Source organism: Platalea leucorodia (genome assembly GCF_965183815.1).
Source record: "Platalea leucorodia genome assembly, chromosome: 5".
Taxonomy (NCBI): Eukaryota; Metazoa; Chordata; class Aves; order Pelecaniformes; family Threskiornithidae; genus Platalea; species Platalea leucorodia.
The window spans coordinates 43,143,778-43,163,674 of NC_138827.1; the positions used below are offsets into that span (position 1 = coordinate 43,143,778).

At 36.2% G+C, this 19,897-nt stretch overlaps 1 protein-coding gene across 3 annotated transcripts in view; it reads right to left on the reverse strand.

The window, feature by feature from the left end:
- Positions 1-19,897, reverse strand: part of COL11A1 (collagen type XI alpha 1 chain) — a gene marked incomplete at both ends in the record, with an annotated part of 161,159 nt that overhangs the window by 120,573 nt on the left and 20,689 nt on the right. For all 3 annotated transcript variants that reach the window (XM_082312409.1, XM_082312410.1, XM_082312408.1), the window contains 3 exons: positions 1,897-2,025; positions 15,306-15,468; positions 17,934-18,147. In XM_082312409.1, coding sequence (XP_082168535.1) covers positions 1,897-2,025; positions 15,306-15,468; positions 17,934-18,147 — 506 coding nt within the window. The remainder of the gene's footprint in view (positions 1-1,896; positions 2,026-15,305; positions 15,469-17,933; positions 18,148-19,897) is intronic.

Here is a 19,897-nt window from a genome sequence, read left to right on the forward strand (position 1 = left end):
TAGTGTTAAACAGCTTTGATATAGTATAAACATAATATTTGACAGCAGGAGATTTAGCTAGTTATCCATTATGAAGGGAATGTAATCTCTGGGCTATTTTATTCATATTCTATGTCCTTTAGAAACATTGTATTATGCTCTAATAATTCATCAGTAGTCATTGCTAATAATCAAGCACAAGCATTCATTCATTCTTCATCTTGAATAGATTTTGAATCTACAGTCTGATCCCAATTAATTTCTGTGGACTCCAAGCCATGTCCACATGCATTACACTAAAGGACAGGAGCCATCATTGCCATCAGTGGTGGCCAGAGCAAACAAACATTTGCAATCTCTCTAAGCCATGTTAGCTCCTGCTTAGGAGTTGATGTGAGTTTGGAGGTGACAGTGCTCCTAACTTAGTTAAAGCATTTTAAGTATTTAGATATATTCCTCTTCAAGAAAAAGACAAAGGGATGATTTTAATAACCTTTTCCCACAAAGATGAGTTCATTAGATTGACTACTCTTCAGTCTTATTTCAAAGTAGAAAAGCACTAGCCTATTCAAACCTTCCAGGTCTTCACACAGGAAATAAAAAAGAATTAGAGTGCTAAGTCACAGAGCAGCAAAGCCCAGGAAAGTTCCAAGCACAATTTCAAATTTCTCTGAAATTTAATAATGAGAAAAAAATTGATTTTATTTTGCTATCTGTTATTTTCTTCCCATAAAATATCAACAATATGCTTTCATCCTGTTCTGTTTTGGAATATAGTGCATGGAGATCCAGGTACCCAGGCACACAGGCAGAAGGTCCTACAGGGTCCTCACGAAGAGACCAGACTCCATGCACTGTAATGTAGTGTAAAGGCCTCTGCCATTGTGTAATTGACTTGACATATCTTGAAATATACCTCTGATGCAATGGATGTGGGAGTCCCTTTGAACTAAGTTCTGGGCCCTTTGGACCTTAGTCACTTGATGACATAGTTTTCAGTCAGATACAATAAATAGTAACAACAAATAAAATTATCATGTATTTAGAAAAAGTTCTGTCTCAAAATTGGCTCACAGCAGGCAGCTGAGAACAATTCAGCAAGTCTTTAATGGTGATCTCTTGAGCAATCAGTAACAATAACCAGTCAAATCACACACAGTCGAGTGCATACTAACTGTCCAGAGCCAAGTTCAATTAAGACTAGTTACATTTTGCAAAAGCTTTCCACTTTACAGTGTTTGATGCAAGTATTTAGAATGTGTACAACAATACATACAACTGCTGACCCTCAGAGGTCTAATCTGAGGAACTACCTTGCCCTCAGTGAATTACTCAGTTTATGGCTGTGAGAACTGTCTACAGTGACAAATGGTTTCTGTAAACATTTTTTGTGTTTCTGGGAAAAATTCCAGCTCTGTTTTGTCCCTATTGATATTTATCTGCTACGAGTGGAGCTGGCTGAAATAATTTTGTGTGTACATGCATTTGTACACTGGACACAGCTCATTAGAATACATGGCATTTCTAGCAGAAGTAGTTTACAATTGCAGAATACTCAAAGCTCCCATATCCTTCAAATGTGGCATTTGATGGTACTCAGCATCAGTGAAATCACAAACGTACACAGGAAGAACAAATAGGTACAACTAAACAAATTCACACTGCTATCATTTTTTAAGGAATTACAGTTTAATGTCATTGAGCATGCTGGTTATTCAAATACCAGTGTGCTAGGTTCCTTCAGATGCTTGACACTGATAGCAAAAATGACAGCAAAAATGAATGCACTCCTGCAACCTTCCTCCCTCATATCTAGAACAATGCATGCCATTTAGCTGTAAATGCTCCTTGGGTAACTTGTATCCAGCACAACCACTAATGTGCAATAAATCTAGTAATACATGACTGATTACTCACCTCATCAACTTGAGGATCTTGAGCCTGAGCAGCATTGGGCACTGGGGAATCACAGTCTGGGCTATAATGCTCACAATAGTCATATGCAGCTCTGGGGTCAGCTATAATCAACAGCTGCTGGATCTCACCCTGCAGGAAAGCATATGCAGATTGAATAACAAAAACAAAGATTGCCTACAGTTCATCAGAAGTACAGAGTTTTCAATCAGAAAACAAAACTAGGTACATAATACTTAGATGTTATATTAACATTTGTGGTTATAAATAACACATCTACTTAATTTCTGCTGCTGTTCTGGAAAACATCCTAACTATTGTTCACATGGCAAAACAATGCAAATTAATACCGAATGGACTAGGTGCAAAATTCTGGCTTAAAACGCTGTCTGGTTTGGTAAGGAGAGGGTGGGAAGGTATAACTCCTGCTCTGTCATTTTCAAGCTGTTTGTTTACTTCTTCACTGGGAACCAGTCTAAATTCCTAGGATTTAATTCAGGGCACTTCCTATTACCAGCATGCAGCCCAGCATGCAAGTGATCAACAGTATAATTCTGAGAGTTTGCATCACATCTGTACTCTCAAAGAAGGGAGAAAAGAAAATAAAATAAAAAGGCTGTACCAGAGACACAGTTATTGGAATAAAAAATAATTAAGTAAGCACCGTGTAAATACACACTATAGAATATGTTGAAATAAAAATTTTAACAGCTAACAAATGTTATTTTCATCTCTATTCCCATATATCATGTGTAAAAACAACATCACAGTAAAGAGACCCCCTATTCTGGGTAATAAAAATGGCTCTGCTGAGATCCCCTACAGAGACTTTGTATGTTTATCATTTTCCACAGAAAGCTGTCTGGTATCCAGTGCATTTCTTAACATAGTGGTACCATTTAAACAGCGTTAGGTAAATTCCTGCCAACATTTCCACTATAAATTTCCTCATTCAGGAGCTTCTTATGCTGTCATAAAAATAAGGTTGTTGAAAATTGGCACATGTTCTTGGTCAAAACCCATTAACTTCAACCTCTGACTACTTCCCCAGAAGGGGGGATTTTTAAGCTTTTCTATACTTCTAATGTAATTTTATTTTGTTTTTACCAAAAAAAGGGGCAAAGGAATAACTTTGTTAGTATACCTGTGCATGTTTTGTCTTTAAAGAGAAAATATCATAACTGATGGAAATGCACAGCTGGGAAAATTCACAATTATCTCAGTATTTCCAAAATTGCTTTACATCTCTCAGAACAGTAGCCTTTAACAAATTAACAAAATTGAAGAATATTTTAAAATACTAAAGTATAATTTGCAACACCCCTTCCTTTCGAAACAAAAAATCACAGAAAGAAGCTAAAAACCCTCAAACTTAAAAAAAAAAAATCAAACAACCTTCTGCAATTTTCCTAGTTCTAAAATATTTTTTTCTAACTTATTTATCATAAAATATGAAATACTTAGTTTCTTAGCACATAATGGCTATACATTACAAATCTGTTTTTTACAATACTCTCAATTCATTTTACTTTATAGACTCATGTGTCTCAGATTAATTTAGAGTTGGAATATACTTTTTTTAAGCTTCCAGAAATATTGGAAGTTCCCCTGCCAGTGGTTCTGGACCGTCTCTTTTATTTTCCTTAGCTCACTAATGCTTCCTGATTTGGACATCTTCCTACAAAACCTGCTATACATACAGAGAAATTCCCCCTTTGATTCCTTACATGACTCCCTCAAGAGTCTGAGTGCTTTGAGAGGTTTGTACAGTCATTGTCAGGCTGGGCTATGCATCCCCCATCTCCAGCAAAGTGTTTCCAAAGTGCTCTGCCCTTCCTCTTTCACCAGCCAAATTAAAACTAAGTGAAGCAGAGGAATAAGAGAGAATTAGCAAGTGAAAGACAAAAGAGGTAACTCTTTTGGAACAACCATTAGAGATGGATGTATAGAATCCCTGTCCTCACCCCGCTGAGCTCAGGTTATTGTCTTGCTATATGCCCCTGAACACACATGGCTTTCTGAGGTGCCCATGCAGATCACCACGTATACAGTGTGCCAGCTAGTGTGAGCAACGCCAGAACTGCTCCTGAAACTACTGCTGTTTAGTATGATATGCTAAGAGAACCCAGGTGGGGGAATATAGCCAGTATTCTGGAGCTTGCTTTATGCTGATCTTGAATGTCATGGAATTTTGGCACTAGGTTTTGTCGGGTTGTGTGTTTGCGAGAAGCACTCAGCATGCTGTTACCACTTGGCTTAGATGTCCCTAAATTGGTTAAAGCTGTTCCTGATCCATTGACTGTAGTTCCCAGCCCCGCCTGTCTGCCTGTCACGGGCCCACATAGAGGGAGGCCCTCAGAAGCCTTGCACAGTATACATACATTGCTACTGGCTATTCATGCGTGAGAAGTTTATTGAGGAACTGATTGATTTTACATTCGGCATCTCAAATGTGAATTTTCCTCTTTGTCCTTCAACATTTGCTCTAAAAATATTTCCAGTAAATTACTGTTTTTCTTTTTCTATTTTTTGTTCTTATTTTTCTGTCTTTGCTAATTAAATGGCTTCTTTGAGTATTTGTATGTGATGTATTGTCAGTGCTGTTTCACTAAGTCAGTGAAGAGTTTTCATTTCACATCAGGTCAATCATCTCGGAACACGAAATTCCACATACATTGTTGTGGATTTCATTATTGTGATTTAGTTATCATTCTAAGGTATCTGTTTGGCAAATCTACACTCTTTCTCTTTGAGAATTGTTCATAGAATAACTTCAGTCTTCACAAACATATTTTTTGATTTTAACTGCTTGACTTTGTGAGACTGAAATAGAATTTTATAAAGTTCTTTGGGAATAAACTACAAATATTTAATGTGGCCATACTTCACAACCTGGAGTCATAAATAAGGCACTACCCGCACAAGTCCTATGAACTTTAAATGAAAATATGGATAAATGGAGTCATGGGTTATTAACAATTCTAATAGTTGGTCTCTAAAACAACACTGAGGTATCTGAACATACATGCATATGTGCATAACGTTACTCATGTGAAAACTGCAGGAAAAAAGGAAGTCTCATAGGATAGAATGATGAAAGCAAGAAAGGGAGAACAAAGGTGGGGAAGGAGACAGGAGAAGAGAGTAAAATTTGCAAATACACCCAAGCATCCTTGAAGCACTCTGAAAAGTGCATAGAGGGAAAAAAAAAAGAAAACTACAAAAGGCAGCTGTCTATATAGATTAGTTCTATTTCCTTCTGTATGAAATTGTCACAACCACCTTTGTTGGGAAAGACTGCTCAGGCAAGTTCACAAAGTTGACAGATGATATACAGCGTGTTATACAAGTCAAATATTTGATGTCTCTGCTGAGCCAGTCTTCCACCATGATTTGATGTCAGAGATAAGTGGGATGACAGTAGAAGGCAGAGGCAGAGAACTTGTAGTGAGGTGTCAAGACAGATATACACAGCCACTTTTTATCTTATTACCTGTAACAATGTGCATGCTTAACTTTCCCCCAAAAGTGCTAAAAGCCTATTTAGCACTTAAGAAGAAAAATCTGCTGCCTTATAACAATTTTTTATCCTGGATAACACTTAATACAATGTATTTTAAACAGTGCTTATCAGATATTTAACATTACTTGCATATTAGGGATGAGAAAGCTGAGAGCTAGGTCTCTGCCTTAGTTGCCCAGAGGTGAAGGGAACATCCAGCAAGGTATTCAACCATACCTAGTGTTAAGCACACAAGTACCACTTGTAAGTAAAACGGATCAATTGGGAGTCTTAATATTTAGTTTGGATCATAAATACTTTATTGGAATAGACACTAAGTTGTTGTCAAAGCCAACACATAACTCACAAAGTCAATGCATAGTTGAGTAATTCATCTCAATACGGAATAAAAATAGTTAAAGTCTATGAACATTTTAATTTCTCCCTATTTTGGGAATGTGCTCATAATTAAAATCAGAGGCTTTTGAGTCAGTCTCATGGTTATATGAAAAAAGCTGCCTGAGAATCACAAAATATCTTGCCCACCAGTTATGCCTAGCATGAAAACATGGTACAGAAGGATTACTTCTGTAGCATTGTCCTAAAAGGTACTCTCCCAAATAAGCTATTCTTTGCAGAATCCTCCAAGACTATTAAAAGGAGTTAATTAGATCTGAGGAAATATTCACTTCTTTGTAGCATGCCATAGCAAATGTGGAGAACCAGGCTATACAGAGCGACAAGGAGAATATGCTCAAATCATTTGAATGCCTGCCTGTTGGAACAGCTGCACAGACGTTCACTCAAATTAACTGTTCTACAACCAGGAACAGCCCAGCTAAGAATGAGAAGTGTGTGGTGAATTCAGTCCTTGAAAATTCCTCTGTGCATCTCACAGACATTCCACAGTGACATTCTAGAATAAGAAAGTTTGTGTGTATGTATACTTCCAGGATTTGTTGAAAAACACACCTCACTAAGTAACAATGCACAAGGTGGGGTATCTGCACTGAAAACATAGCCTCTTGATACGAAAACAGTTTGCAAAACTGAAAAAATACAGCATTGCCTAACAAAAAAGGAAAATGGAGACCCAATTTGCAGGAAAGCAGTAGACTACCAAGTTCTCTTTCCAATTTTACTGACTTTCTCTTGATGTAATTATTGCTTTAGGTAGCCTCATGGTAGTAATTGCTATATTGGATTCCACCTTTTAGAGCCTTTCTTAGATTACACAGCAGAAATCAGAATAAGGAAAATTTCGAGTTAGATATGGTATCAGATTTTCTCAATGCTGTAAATCATTGAGGGCCTGAGAAGTAAGGAATGGATTATTTTATCATTATAAGCAATAAATGTTAATGGCTGCTTATTATCTTAACTGTGACTTCATAAAAACTCTTAGATTCTATCTCTCTTCTTGAAACATTCTCTTTTCCTTTTAACTATGTAATCTTAGTAATGCTTTCTAAACACAGTGTATTAGAGAAGTACAACCATAAAGCAGTCAATTTATAGTCTATTTATCAGCTAAAAGTTTCTATCGTTGATAAAAGAGATCGCTAGTGTCACCTGCCAGCATTGTTAAAAAGACAAAAGTATGAATTCTTACAAGGCTGTAGGGGCAATATATGAAGGAATGAGTGCTGAAATTACTGTTTTTTTTCCAGTATTTAAAATTTTATGGTCTTGTTCCCTAGTTCTACAAGAACCTCCAACAGTTCAGATGTAGAGACAGGTTTTTGGGATACCTCTTTCCCAAGAATCGTAATAAACCAATAACCCTGCCAGGTGAAAGTGACCTTTGTCCAGGGAATAACAGGTAAGCATTACTTGAGAAGCTCTGCAGGACCCTCTCCACAGAAGCAAACTTCACAAATTATTCAAAATATTAAAAAAAAAAAAATTTCAAAGAACAAGTGATCTTTCTTGGTAGTTGCACAACTAGGATGCTACGTAACGTGACTGGACCAGACCTGAGAACTCAAGTTGTAGTTTCTTATTGTAAAATAATGAGATTTTCTAGAGTGCTTTCATTAGGAGAAAGCTTATTGTTCTTTTCCCAGCTTGACAAAAAAAAAAAAAAAAAATCAATCAAAAATAATGCAGCAATTACTTAAATGTCTTATTTATATATTAGAGGTTCAGAAAGATTTTCCACAAATAGAGTGGGAGGGTTAGTGTTGGCAAAATACCACCCTTCTGATTCATATTCTGGATAAAATGAGTACCTCTTGTGTTCTTATAAGGATAATTAGATTTTAAAGATGACTACCTAAATGGTGATAAAAGCATAGCAAAACCAGTCACTAGATCAACTCAGGAGAACAACATCAGTATCTTTCATTTTCATGTGATGACTAAAGGCTAAGAATTACAGAGTGGACTCTTCAGTAAATCATCAGAAACCCTAACCTGTGCCTATGCGCCAACTTTCTCTAATTAGTTATGTGACAGTACAACTAGAGATTCCAAGAGTCTAGACAGCCTGGATATTACTACTATAGAATTTAGAAGAACCTGCTGCAGAATTCATTTAATCTTCCTGCAAAGATTTGAGGGATTGAAGAATTCCAGGGGCCTTCAATATAATATTCCATAACCCAGGCCCATTGCATAATATAGCTAGAGAAAGATATTCAGAGCCTGCCAGACTGAAGCACTGTAAAAGTAATAAATTGTGAAAGCAGAATTCTGTACAGGTCAAAGTTTCCATAGAAATCAATGTCTTCTTGATTCTTTGAAACTCCGTGGTTATAGTAGTATATATTCAGCTTGGTTAAGAAATAGGTTGATACACCAATTATAATTTTTAACCTTCAAAACACAGCTATTCACAGACCAAAGTCTACTGAAACTCTTGGCTGAGAGATTAGATTTTATTACAATGCCTGTATATACAGCACGTGTACATAACACACGCAGACACATGCACACGTGACCAACGGCATCCTGTTCTCTTGATAAAAGACCTGCAAATCTGTTGCATTGTCATTTGTCTTTGAAACCTCATTTACAGCTGTCGTTTAAAACTTAAATGTATTCCACACAACATTAAATGAGGTGATAATCCTATCTGTAAAATTTGCTGGAGCTGATATAACAGGCAGCATTTTTTGAGTCCAGGTTGTTAATTTTAAATGCAATTACAAACAGTTTAGTTAAATGACCATTCCTTTATTTCTTGGGAATATTCCTTGAAAATGAACTTGAACTCTAACAAATTACCAGAGCTACTATTAAAAAAATAACAAACACCAAATCACCACTCTTTCAGATAAAAAAAAAAAAGCCAAACAAAACAAGCCAAATAGGAAGCTTTTGTAAAAAATGCTGGGGTTTCATCAGGTGCCTCTGAAATGGAAAAGTTGTTTGTTTTGCTTTTATTCTTTTTTTGCCTTTTTTCCTCCCAGTGCTGGAAGTTGGCCACTTCTCTGGTGTTGATAGCTTGCAACCTATTGCATTTTTGGTTTCTGTCCCATTTATGTTAAACATCATTACTTTTTAGTCTGACCGATACTAAGCATTTAGTGAGTCACTAGCAATTACTAAATGTGACGTATGATGGGAATCATTTTGGCTATGTCTACATGAGCTAGTAGTGCAGCTCAACAGGACAGTATGAAACAGAGGACACTGATGACACATCATTCACACTATATGCCTTTAGGGGAGTTTTACTTTGGGCTAACTTCCTTATTCTACTTTAGCCATACAGCAATTTTGGTCAGCCAGTAAAAGCTCTACCCATTCTGCTACTGCTGCCTTCTCCATGGAGTATGCACACAGATGAATGGCCTTTCTGCACTTGCACACTTGGACTTTCCATGCTTACAGATATGTGAAGGACGGTTACTCAACTGAAGGGATCTGTAAGTTAAATCATGTTGCTGTTAAGGTACTATCACTCTATCTTCAACTGCTCACTCAGGCTATTTAAAGGAATCCTATGTTGTATATAAGTGTATGAATGCTTTTTTCATGAAAATGGCTTAATGCCTAGTATCAAAATCTAAACTCTTCATTAACAAGGATTACTGCAAGGATTTAATCTCATAAACTGTATGTGGTTAAAGATTTCATTGGCTTTAAATGAGAGTCGTATATACACCAGGTTTTGTCTTGTTATACTCATTTACAGCACAGGGCCTAAAAATCATTGTATTGGTCTGATGTGGGGAGTTTTGAAGGAAAAAAGTCTCTATAGGGAAATATCTTCATAAAGACTCTGTTAGTTATTAACTTATTATAAAATGTTTACTGTAAAGAACTGTTGTATTGTTCACACCAACAGTACTAAATGAGGAGCGACAAATCCTTAAAGCTGGCAAAGAATAAAAAGATCCCTGTTATTTATCAAACATTTAAGCTGCAAACATATTTCAACAGATACAATTCAAAATTCTTTTACTCGGTGCCATGTACCAGTACCTGACTAATTTTTTTTTTTTTTTTTTTTTTTAATTTTTGTATGCTATTGTAGGAATTCCCTTCTTTGCAGCAAGCACTTACAAACCAGCCCTTCTTGCACTATGTATTTGAAAACACAGAAGAGATTAATTTCAAATGACACAGGTAAAAGTTTGAGGTATACTGTGTCAGTCTTTCATAAACAAGCATTTACAAATTCATCCCACTGATATCAATAGATCCACTTCACTGAGCAAGTGCTTAGTAGTGTAAATGAAGGTCTTATAATTTGGCAGTTAGTAATAATACAGTTTCTAGACAGCATAATTTTATTATTTTAAGACACACTCACAGTTTATAATTTCCTTCTCAAGCATTTGTATGCACTTGATGCTTAATGATTGCTTGTATTCAGTATCTGGTTTGTGACATCATATGGATTTCCATATTCATTGAGCATGATGTCATAAAATCTCAGATTAGCACTTAGATTCAGAAATGAGCAGCAGGCAACTCCAAATTAGAATTTCTTTGTATAAAACACACAACCCCCCCCCCAAGATTTGGAAAATACTTAAGATAAAAATTATCTTACTTTTAAAGCTAAAATAGAAGATCTTTCTGAGAGCAGTACTAAAAAATGCCTTTTAGCTTTAGCACCAGTAGGTAAACTTGCCAAGGAACATTATGTTTGTTGAATATACAAAAATAGCAAATTAGGTAGCCATTTATCATGCTTTTAGGGCACTAATCAGCCCTTTTCTTCTTTCAGTGGTGATCTCTGGACACCTAGTATGCTTACTTACTCAGAAATTATTGATCATCAGCATAGGAAAGTTACATCAAAGCAGTCATGTCAAACTGATTAAAATGTATGCATTTAAAATTACCCAGTGTACTATAACATATTGTTGTGCTAGCAATAGTCAAACTGCCAGAATCAGAGCAAAGGTGGGAGAACTGCCTAGAAAACAGAAGTCAATATTAGGAACAGAAAAAAGAAAAGGAAATAGCCAAGAATTTAATTTTATTAAATTTTGTCGTATTACAAATTTAAAATAACACAGAAACAAAGAAGAGTATTTGATCCACTGTGATGTAACACTGTTTTAAAATAAGCATGAAATATTCCTCCTAGGAGCAGTATTTGTTCTGAGGATTCTAAATAAATGGTCCATGCAAATATGTCAGAGCAATATGACCGAAGAAGTAATTCTTTTTTCCAAATATACAATCAGGTTGTCAGGAGGTTGGGATAAGGTCATGCAATAATATCTATTTCTGACTCGTGTGTACGCAAGAATTCATAGAGGTTTAGATGCACCCTCTAAGGGAACAGGAACATACGATGTATCTAATTGTTTACAGCACTGATTCTGACAGTGCTGAACTCTGCTTTCAATGGGAGTGAATTACCTTAATGAGGCAACTGGTTTTTGTGCAGTTGTGTAATGCTGTATGAATGGGTTCAGGACTAGAAGGAACCCTGGCATCGTTAACTAGCAGGTCACTGAAGCCTAAGACTTCATTGTATTTATCTACAGGTTCATTATTTCCATATTTTTAATTTCCATTCAGTTTGAGGAGATCAAAGAGTGCTCCACAGTTCCTGTAATCCAATCATTGGCTTACTAGGACTAAAAACATCACTATTACCCAAGATAAAACAGCCTGTGTGATGCATGGATACAATATGCTGTGAATTCCAACAGGTCACCATACACTTAGCTATTTCTTTTTATGTGCTTCCTACACGTAAGCTAACAAAGGCATCAAATGTCATATGGAAAGTCTGTCTTATACAGTTTCAAGTCTTAAACACTTAAATCTGATGTCATGGCTAAATAAGTTCATTTCTGGAATTTTCTGCACATAAAATAAGATACATTGTGTTATGTGTTTCCTCAGTGCCTGTTACGGTCTCAAGATACAGCAGGGTTCACAACACAGAAATACTGCCAAGGAGAGCCATGGAACCACCAAGCATCACTCTGTGCTACCACGAAAGAGAGAAACAGAACATTTAAGACACAATCAGGAGACAAATTTCAGGGAACAACCCCAAACTTTGGAAATTGTAGCAGCAGTAGCTAAAGGATAGATAAGGTCTTGCTAATGAAACAAAAAGAATGCTGTTTAGAGAGTAGAAAAACATGAGACAAACTCATAAAGAACTAGATTATGTTTTGCTTGGCCAGACTTTGAAGGACACATGTCATTAAACCCATACATGGCACAGTACTTTGTTTAAACTTTGAGGGACATTCTAATTGCCTATTTTCAATACGCACATTTCTAGCTAAAGATTCAAATAAATGAACACAGGTATAAATGTATCCATGGTGGCTGTACAGTAAAAGAGAAAGCAGAAACCTATCCCAAAAGACTGTAAGCTTCTAAGTAAAAGACTCCAGACTAAACCTAAACTCCCAGCAATTACAAGAACAGCCTTACAAGAATGTAACTGATTTCTCTGAATAAATCAAGAGAATACGGGGTGCAACCAGTTAAGTAAGGAAACCTAATCACTGAAGGAACAGAGAGATGTACACTGATGTTACAAATGGTAGAAATGTTGCTGTTCTCAGTGCTGAATGTTAAGATTCAGCCTGTAAACTGACTTTACAGACAGCTGCACAATTTCTTTGCATGTCCAAAGACAGGCAACGAAGCTGGTGAAGGGTCTAGAGCACAAGTCTTATGAGGAGTGGCTGAGGGAACTGGGGCTCTTTAGCCTGGAGAAGAGGAGGCTGAGGGGAGACCTTATCGCTCTCTACAACTACCTGAAAGGAGGTTGTAGCGAGGTGGGGGTTGGTCTCTTCTCCCAAGTAACAAGTGATAGGACAAGAGGGAATGGCCTCGAGTTGCACCGGGGTAGGTTTAGATTGAATATGAAGAAAAACTTCTTCACCGAAAGGGTTGTCAAGCATTGGCACAGGCTGCACAGAGAAGTGGTGGAGTCCCCATCCCTGGAGGTATTTAAAAGACGGGTAGCTGTGGTGCTTAGGGACATGGTTTAGTGGTGGATTTGGCAGTGGTAGGTTAATGGTTGGACTCGATGATCTTCAAGGCCCTTTCTAACCTAAATGATTCTATGCTTCTATTCTATGATTCTTTTATGAGTCCAAAGCCATCTTTCTTCCTATGGGGTCTCAGCTGGAATTGAAGCACTGACTTGCCATGTCAATGTTGAAGATTTCAGTGAAAAATTTGAAAAAGGATCACTAGCTTCCTTTTTTATCCTTCAACACATGACAAAAACCCTCAGAGAAAAGTGTTTTTATTTAAGTCACTGTAGCAAATTCTGTTAAAGTTATATCCTCATGTCTGTGCTGACTTCACAGAAGTTTGACTTCAAGAAAAATGTAGGGTTATTTTTTGGGTTTCTTCAATTAATCTGTTAATTCTGATTTTTCAGTACCAATTTTAATTTGCTAAGTATGTCTTCATCCAACCTTACTGACTCTTCCAACAGTTGCATACCAAAAAATAATTGCATTCTACCACATCCCTTCCTATCTCTTCTTCCTTTATAGGGCTTGAAAGAGTGGAGGGAATTGTATATATAACTGCAAAGGTATGGATTGAGGAAACTATCACTGGGGAGGAACTGCTAGAGTAGGAATTATTTTGCCTTAAAATAGTTACTCTTTGTCATGATACAAAGTTTCATCTTTCTTTCTGAGTGGCTAATAACCTTTGTGACAGAGGAACTACACGGCAGAACATTTTTGGAACTATCATTTTATTTACCCCTTAGATAGCCTATGCTCCTTCTGTATTCCTATGGGAATGGTCTTAATATCTCTTTCACATTTTTTTGGAGGATTTAATATTTATAACTCTTCAAAATATGGAGGACAGATAGATACAATATCATAATAGTCAGCAACTTCAGACATGAATGGCCCCTAGCATGCTTCTCTTTTATTCAACATGCTACTTAATGCAAATGATTAAAACAAATATCACCCTTCATGCACATCTCATCAACAACTGTACTTATTTTCAAACAGCTATGTACAATCATTTCAGCACCCATGAAACTTCAGCCAGGTCTTTTTATTTAGCAATTGCACTGAGTAAAACAAACCAAACACCAATGTTTAGTTATTGTGTACCTCCCTCCTCGACAACTTTTAAAATGTTTACAAACTTCGCAAGAACAAGCCAAGGCCTGTTGCCCTAGTTTCTATTAGAATCTAAAAATCACTTGTAAAACACTAACAAACATCAGTTTATCTACTTCTGTTGCATTTTTTTCTGAATTCTTTTTGCTTATGTATATTAACATTGCACATATTTTGACAATTTATTGCCAAATTCACATATTGTGGAATTCGGTTTCTGACCTAAGAAAGAAATACAAATGAAAATTGAAAGTAATTATCCCATGTGGAGACCAAAAATCCTTGTCCCACCCCAGATAAGGCATCTGTCGAATTCATCTTCAAATGGAAAATTATGTCCCTCAGATGTGCAAACTGTATTGGGGACCACAGGTAAATTAGGCTGTGAATACCGAACATATCATACTGGTCGACCCATTAAATCATCCCAGAAATTTCCCCATTCAAAAGTCTCATGTCTCATCATGTCCATGGAAATGGAAGACAACAATGCCACAGTGTTACGCTCAAAATTCCTGTTTCCTCTCTTGATACCCATGCAGCTCCTCAAGCACATGCTCTGCTTAAAGCTAGGATTACAACTCTGGATATTTATGGAGCACAGATGTTCTGTATATGAAGTAAGTTAACTACTGATCTGTATTTTCTTCTTTTTCAGTTGTAATTTAAATTTGACAGTTTTGAGTTGTATAGCAATATTATAAAAGAAACTCAATAGTGTACATTTAGAGAAGCTTCATTATTAGCCTGTAAAAATAGTCGTTGACATAAGGATTCTACCTAGAAAGGCCTCATGATTGGCAGTCACATACTTCCTTAGAGGCATTTTACCCTTCCTATATGTACTTCTTGGCCAGTAAATGATGGAAATATATATGTCCTTATTGCCAAAGTATGTTCCAGTTACTGGAAAGAGTAATAAGTGGGATAAACAATATAAGGGATTCATATTACACAGAAAACTTTCCAGGTCCTTCTCCCCCTCTCTCAAATACTGTTAGCATGCACAAATATCTGTAAACGTTTAAGAGAGACAGAACTAAAATCATTCAGTATCATACTACTCAACTTTCCCAGATTAATTCTCCTAAATATCTCAGGTATCTCAATATTAGGCAGAAAGACAAAAAAAGCAAGCCCCTTCCAAATACAACATAATCTAAAGAACAGAAAAATGCATCGTATCTTCCAACAACAGAGACACTTCCCTGTTTTACTTCTCTTTTGTTTCAGCCTATCCTAACAGGTTCTATAAATTGAAGTTTCTACATTATAACAGTTTTTGCCCTAAAAAATTTACTCCAATTTGCATTAAGCACCTCACTCAACACAAAACCACTCAATTCCATTTGTTCAGTATTGATTCTCACCTCAAAAACTTCTTCATCCAGAATCCTGGTTCCAAAAACAGTGATGCCGTTGGTGTCCACAACTGTTTTGTCACTTCTTTCAAGTGGTTTTGTAGTTTTTTTGTTACAGTCAACAATCATTGTAACACTTTTTTTCTCCACACTAATAGCTACTCGATGCCACCTATTAAAAAAAAAAAAAAACCAACATAATTCTACTGTCATTTATGTTTTTAAAACTAGGTCATTGTGTTCTTATCAAGACACTTTATTGCAGATCGTGCACCGATCAAGGCACAAATAAAATTTTAAATGTCTCCATTTATTTCCTTCTTTCATACGCACATAAATGTACACAATGTTTTGTCTATTCACTATATAACTTCTGTCCCTTAGTACAAAGGAATCTGATCCACAGCTCATTGTGAATATCCTATATAAGATGAAGTTCAAGCTGACCTTCTCTGAAGCTTTACCCAGAGAACATTAGTAAACTCAAATTAGAAGCGAGTGCACTGTTTACATTTTATTAGATTGAATGATCTGACAGCAGATTTTATTTTTATGAATGTGTTTGATTTTCCAAATTGCTTAAGAAATTACTTGTGCAAATATATTTAATCCAGCAGCTTATTCTTTGTTATTTATATTTTACTATTTGTTCTCTGTGATCAATCACCAAAATTTTACCATGTTCTTTTGCTTATTTGAATGTATCCGACAGCTATAGAGATTTTTCAAAGATGTGCAACAGTTCCAACATAGATGCTTTTCAAGATACATGTACTTAGAAATGCTTGCCAACATTCCTGCACCAATAGCTTTGCCTACATAAATATTCACCAAAAAGTGAATGAAGTGATTCAGAATATTGACAAACGATTTTGGTTTAGAGACATTTGAGAATAAAGTTTTGTAGAATTTGCCCAACTATACTATGTTCTTTATGAGACTTTATTATCATGACAGACCACATTAATTTAGTGAGCCTCTCTGCTATGACAACTTAAATATCTAAGAGCAAGAGCAAGCCACTCTGTAGTCTAACATGGAGCAAAACATCAAAGAATCTTTGATGGACCAGGGCAAAAAGTGTCAAAGTATGTCATACTAGTGACTGGTAAGAGGAAGGCTGGAATCAAATTATTTTAGTTGGCATTTGTGGCACTAATGTTGTCTAAATCAGAGAGACAGCTTAGATCATCATTACAAAGAGCTTCTGTATATCAAAAGGAACACCTCGAAGCTAATGGAATCTGACTGCTAAACAGTATCACTGAGCCAGAACTCTAATTCCATGTTTTCTCTGGAACGTGGTTGAACATTATCATTATAAAAGCAAACTGTCCATGCATCCTCAGGCACATTACACTGTTTACACTTCTAAAATATATCTCATTTTAAGAGGAAGATTGTTGTCCTGGATCTTTCATAAAATAGCTGAGTCAGAAGAAAATTGTCTATCTTTTGAAAGCATGTAGAAGCTGAAAGCATGAAAACATAGCTCGCTGCGGATAGGATGGACTCCAGTTTTTTAGACGTTTTATAGTCTCACTGGAGGAAATTGCACCAAACCAAGTTCATTTTGATTTCTTCATTTTTATGAGTTTCACAGCATTTTGGGTGAAATTCTGAAATCCATGTCAAAGCTTTGTTATTTAGAGGAAGTCAATGAAAAAAAAAAAAGTTTGCTGCTTTATTTTATCACTCCTCCTGCTAGGGAAATGCATCAGGTTTAGGTTTCATGGTATAATTCCATTCTCTGGTAATAAAAGGGCTAGAAGACAATTACTTTTTTGTCCTTTATTACTTTATAAATGTATTTCATTATAGTTGAATTTTTTCCCTTCCTTTTTTACTGATTTGTTTTGTTTTGCTTTAATAAAATTTCATTCTGTGTATCTCTGAAGACTGTGGCTGCTCTTCCTGGACTGAAGCACAATAAATAAAAAGCCTTTGAAAGAATGAATGTTCATTTACAAGCACTAGAATGACATTCCCAGAGAATGACTTCTTGTCTACAAAGGGAAGTTAGGTACCAAAAATTAACAACTGCATTAATAACGCAATAGGTGTTTGAGATTAATTGCCTTTACTGAGGGTTCAGTGTAAGTCCTTGCAGCACTTCAGATTAATTCTCTAGCTTATTCTTCCCTGATTTCCTTATATATAGACATCTTAAACCATCTTATTTATCTGCTGTTTTGATAGGAGAAGTTCTATGCTGTCTTGTCAACTTGCCTTCACTCTGCCTATCACCTTCAAATGGACAAGACAGCCCTTCTAGTGAGACTATTCCTCGAGTCCTTTTGAAAACAGAGTTTCTTTCTATATTGCACAGGAAGAATCTTCATAACTTTAGTTTTGGTGGGTTTAACTTCTATGACTATTTCTTCACTCTTGATTTATAGAAATGGCAAATAAGAAAGGTGGTTTGTCTTCATTTGTAGCTGTATATACTTAGCTTATATTTGAAGCTGGAATTGTATTCTGCTGCAAAGGTTCTCTGATTTTGTACCACAGCAGTCCAACTAGCTGGAAATTGTGTTACTGATTTATTCAAATATTTAAGATAGCTTTTTGTAAAGACCATAATCACCTATACAGTGGTCTGTGTTATTATTTTTCATCTTAAAATTTTACACTTACTTGCCATCAGCAATGTTGACTGTTCTGAAAAGAGGATAGTCTTCTGGGGCAGGTTTTCCATTTTGGTCTTCAAACAGGAAGACAGGGGACCTACCAACTTCAACACCTACTTGCTGAATTCCTTGCTCATTGTAGACAGACAGAAGGAAGGACTGGATACCCTTCTTAGGTTTTACTGTCATTAATATTGAAAAATCTTCTGGAAAATCTCCACCTGTAAACAAAGTGATACATACAGTTACAAATTCACAAAAGATAAAACCATTCTTTAAAGGTTTGCATTTTTCTATAAGCACAGAGGATCCCGCATACAAACTGTCAGGGTTTTTTAATTATCCAAAATGAATACATAAAAAAATTACACTAGGAAAGTCTTTTATCTCTTTTTTTCTTTCTGGTCTCAGTTTAATTCCTGAAAGGAATACCTTAATGATCCTTAAAAACATGACTTATAAATTTATTATGAATTTATGTTATAATACAATATATGCAAGAACCATGATAGTCTCACATTCGTTATTTTTTCTTTTCATCTTCTTTTTCGCAATCTTCTAATTTAAAAGCGTGCACTACAATTTCACTCAACAAAATAAGTATCTGTATTACAGTAAATATGTTCCTAGGCACTTCATCTCCCTTTATAACTGCTTGGTTTAGTTTCTTTCTCACAACACATATTTGAGTCTTTCTAGAATAATATTGTGCATAACATTGAAAAAATACATAACTAGTTTTATTTAATAGGAGCTTTAGGCAAAATCAAAGAACATTTAATTTTCATTTATTCCCTGATGCTTTCTCTTTGAAGTAGAGATTATATATATCAATCATTGTTTCAACTTTTACAACTAAAAATAAACAAAATTAAAAGTGGATATAGCTTGTTTATAAAGGAAGGACTGAGGTTTCCACTCAGTACTGCTCCTGTTGAATCTGGTGGTAAATCTGCATTTCACTTGATGTGAAAGACTATTAGACTCACTGTCAAAGGAAGTGTAAGACTGAGATTCTAAAATTCAGAATATACATTGGATCTGTGTGGCTTCAGCTGCTATTTGCAAGAAATGCAAGAAATAGATGGATTAGAATCTAATCGTAATGTTGGCAATGAATATAAGAGCAATTTTCTGTGCATGAGAGTGGGTAAAATCTTCTTAAACATTTTAGTAATATAATACAATAAGTTTTAATAAAATAAGTTGCATTTTTGTAATGAATAAAAGCATGTAAGACTTCAACATCGAAAGCTGATTTAGTGATTGGTTCTTCCAATGGAGAAAATACAAGACTGTTTCCAAGACAGGTCTTGTGGGAAAACTCTTTCAGGATTCTATGGAGTCTTCTGTGAAGACAAGCTATTGATGGCATTAACTCTTTATAGAATCATAGAATTGTTAAGTTTGGAAAAGACCCTTAAGATCATTGAGTCCAACCGTTAACCTACCACTGCCAACTTCACCACTAAACCATGTCCTCGAGCACCACGTCTACCCGTCTTTTAAATACCTCCAGGGATGGAGACACAACCACTTCCCTGGGCAGCCTCTTCCAATGCCTGACTACCCTTTCAGGGAAGAAGTTTTTCCTAATATCCAACCTAAACTTCCCCTGGCGCAGCTTGAGGCTGTTTCCTCTCGTCCTATTGCTTGTTACTAGAGAGAAGAGACCAACCCCCACCTTTCTACCACCTCCTTTCAGGTAGTTGGAGAGAGCACTAAGGTCTCCCCTTAGCCTCCTCTTCTCCAGGCTAAACAACCCCAGCTCCCTCAGCCTCTCCTCATAAGACTTATTCTTTAGACCCTTCACCAACTTTGTTGCCCTCCTCTGGACATGCTCCAGCACCTCAATGTCCTTCTTGTAGTGAGGGGCCCAAAACTGAACCCAGGATTCGAGGTGCGGCCTCACCAGTGCCGAGTACAGGGGCACTATCACCTCCCTGGTCCTGCTGGCCACACTGTTCCTGA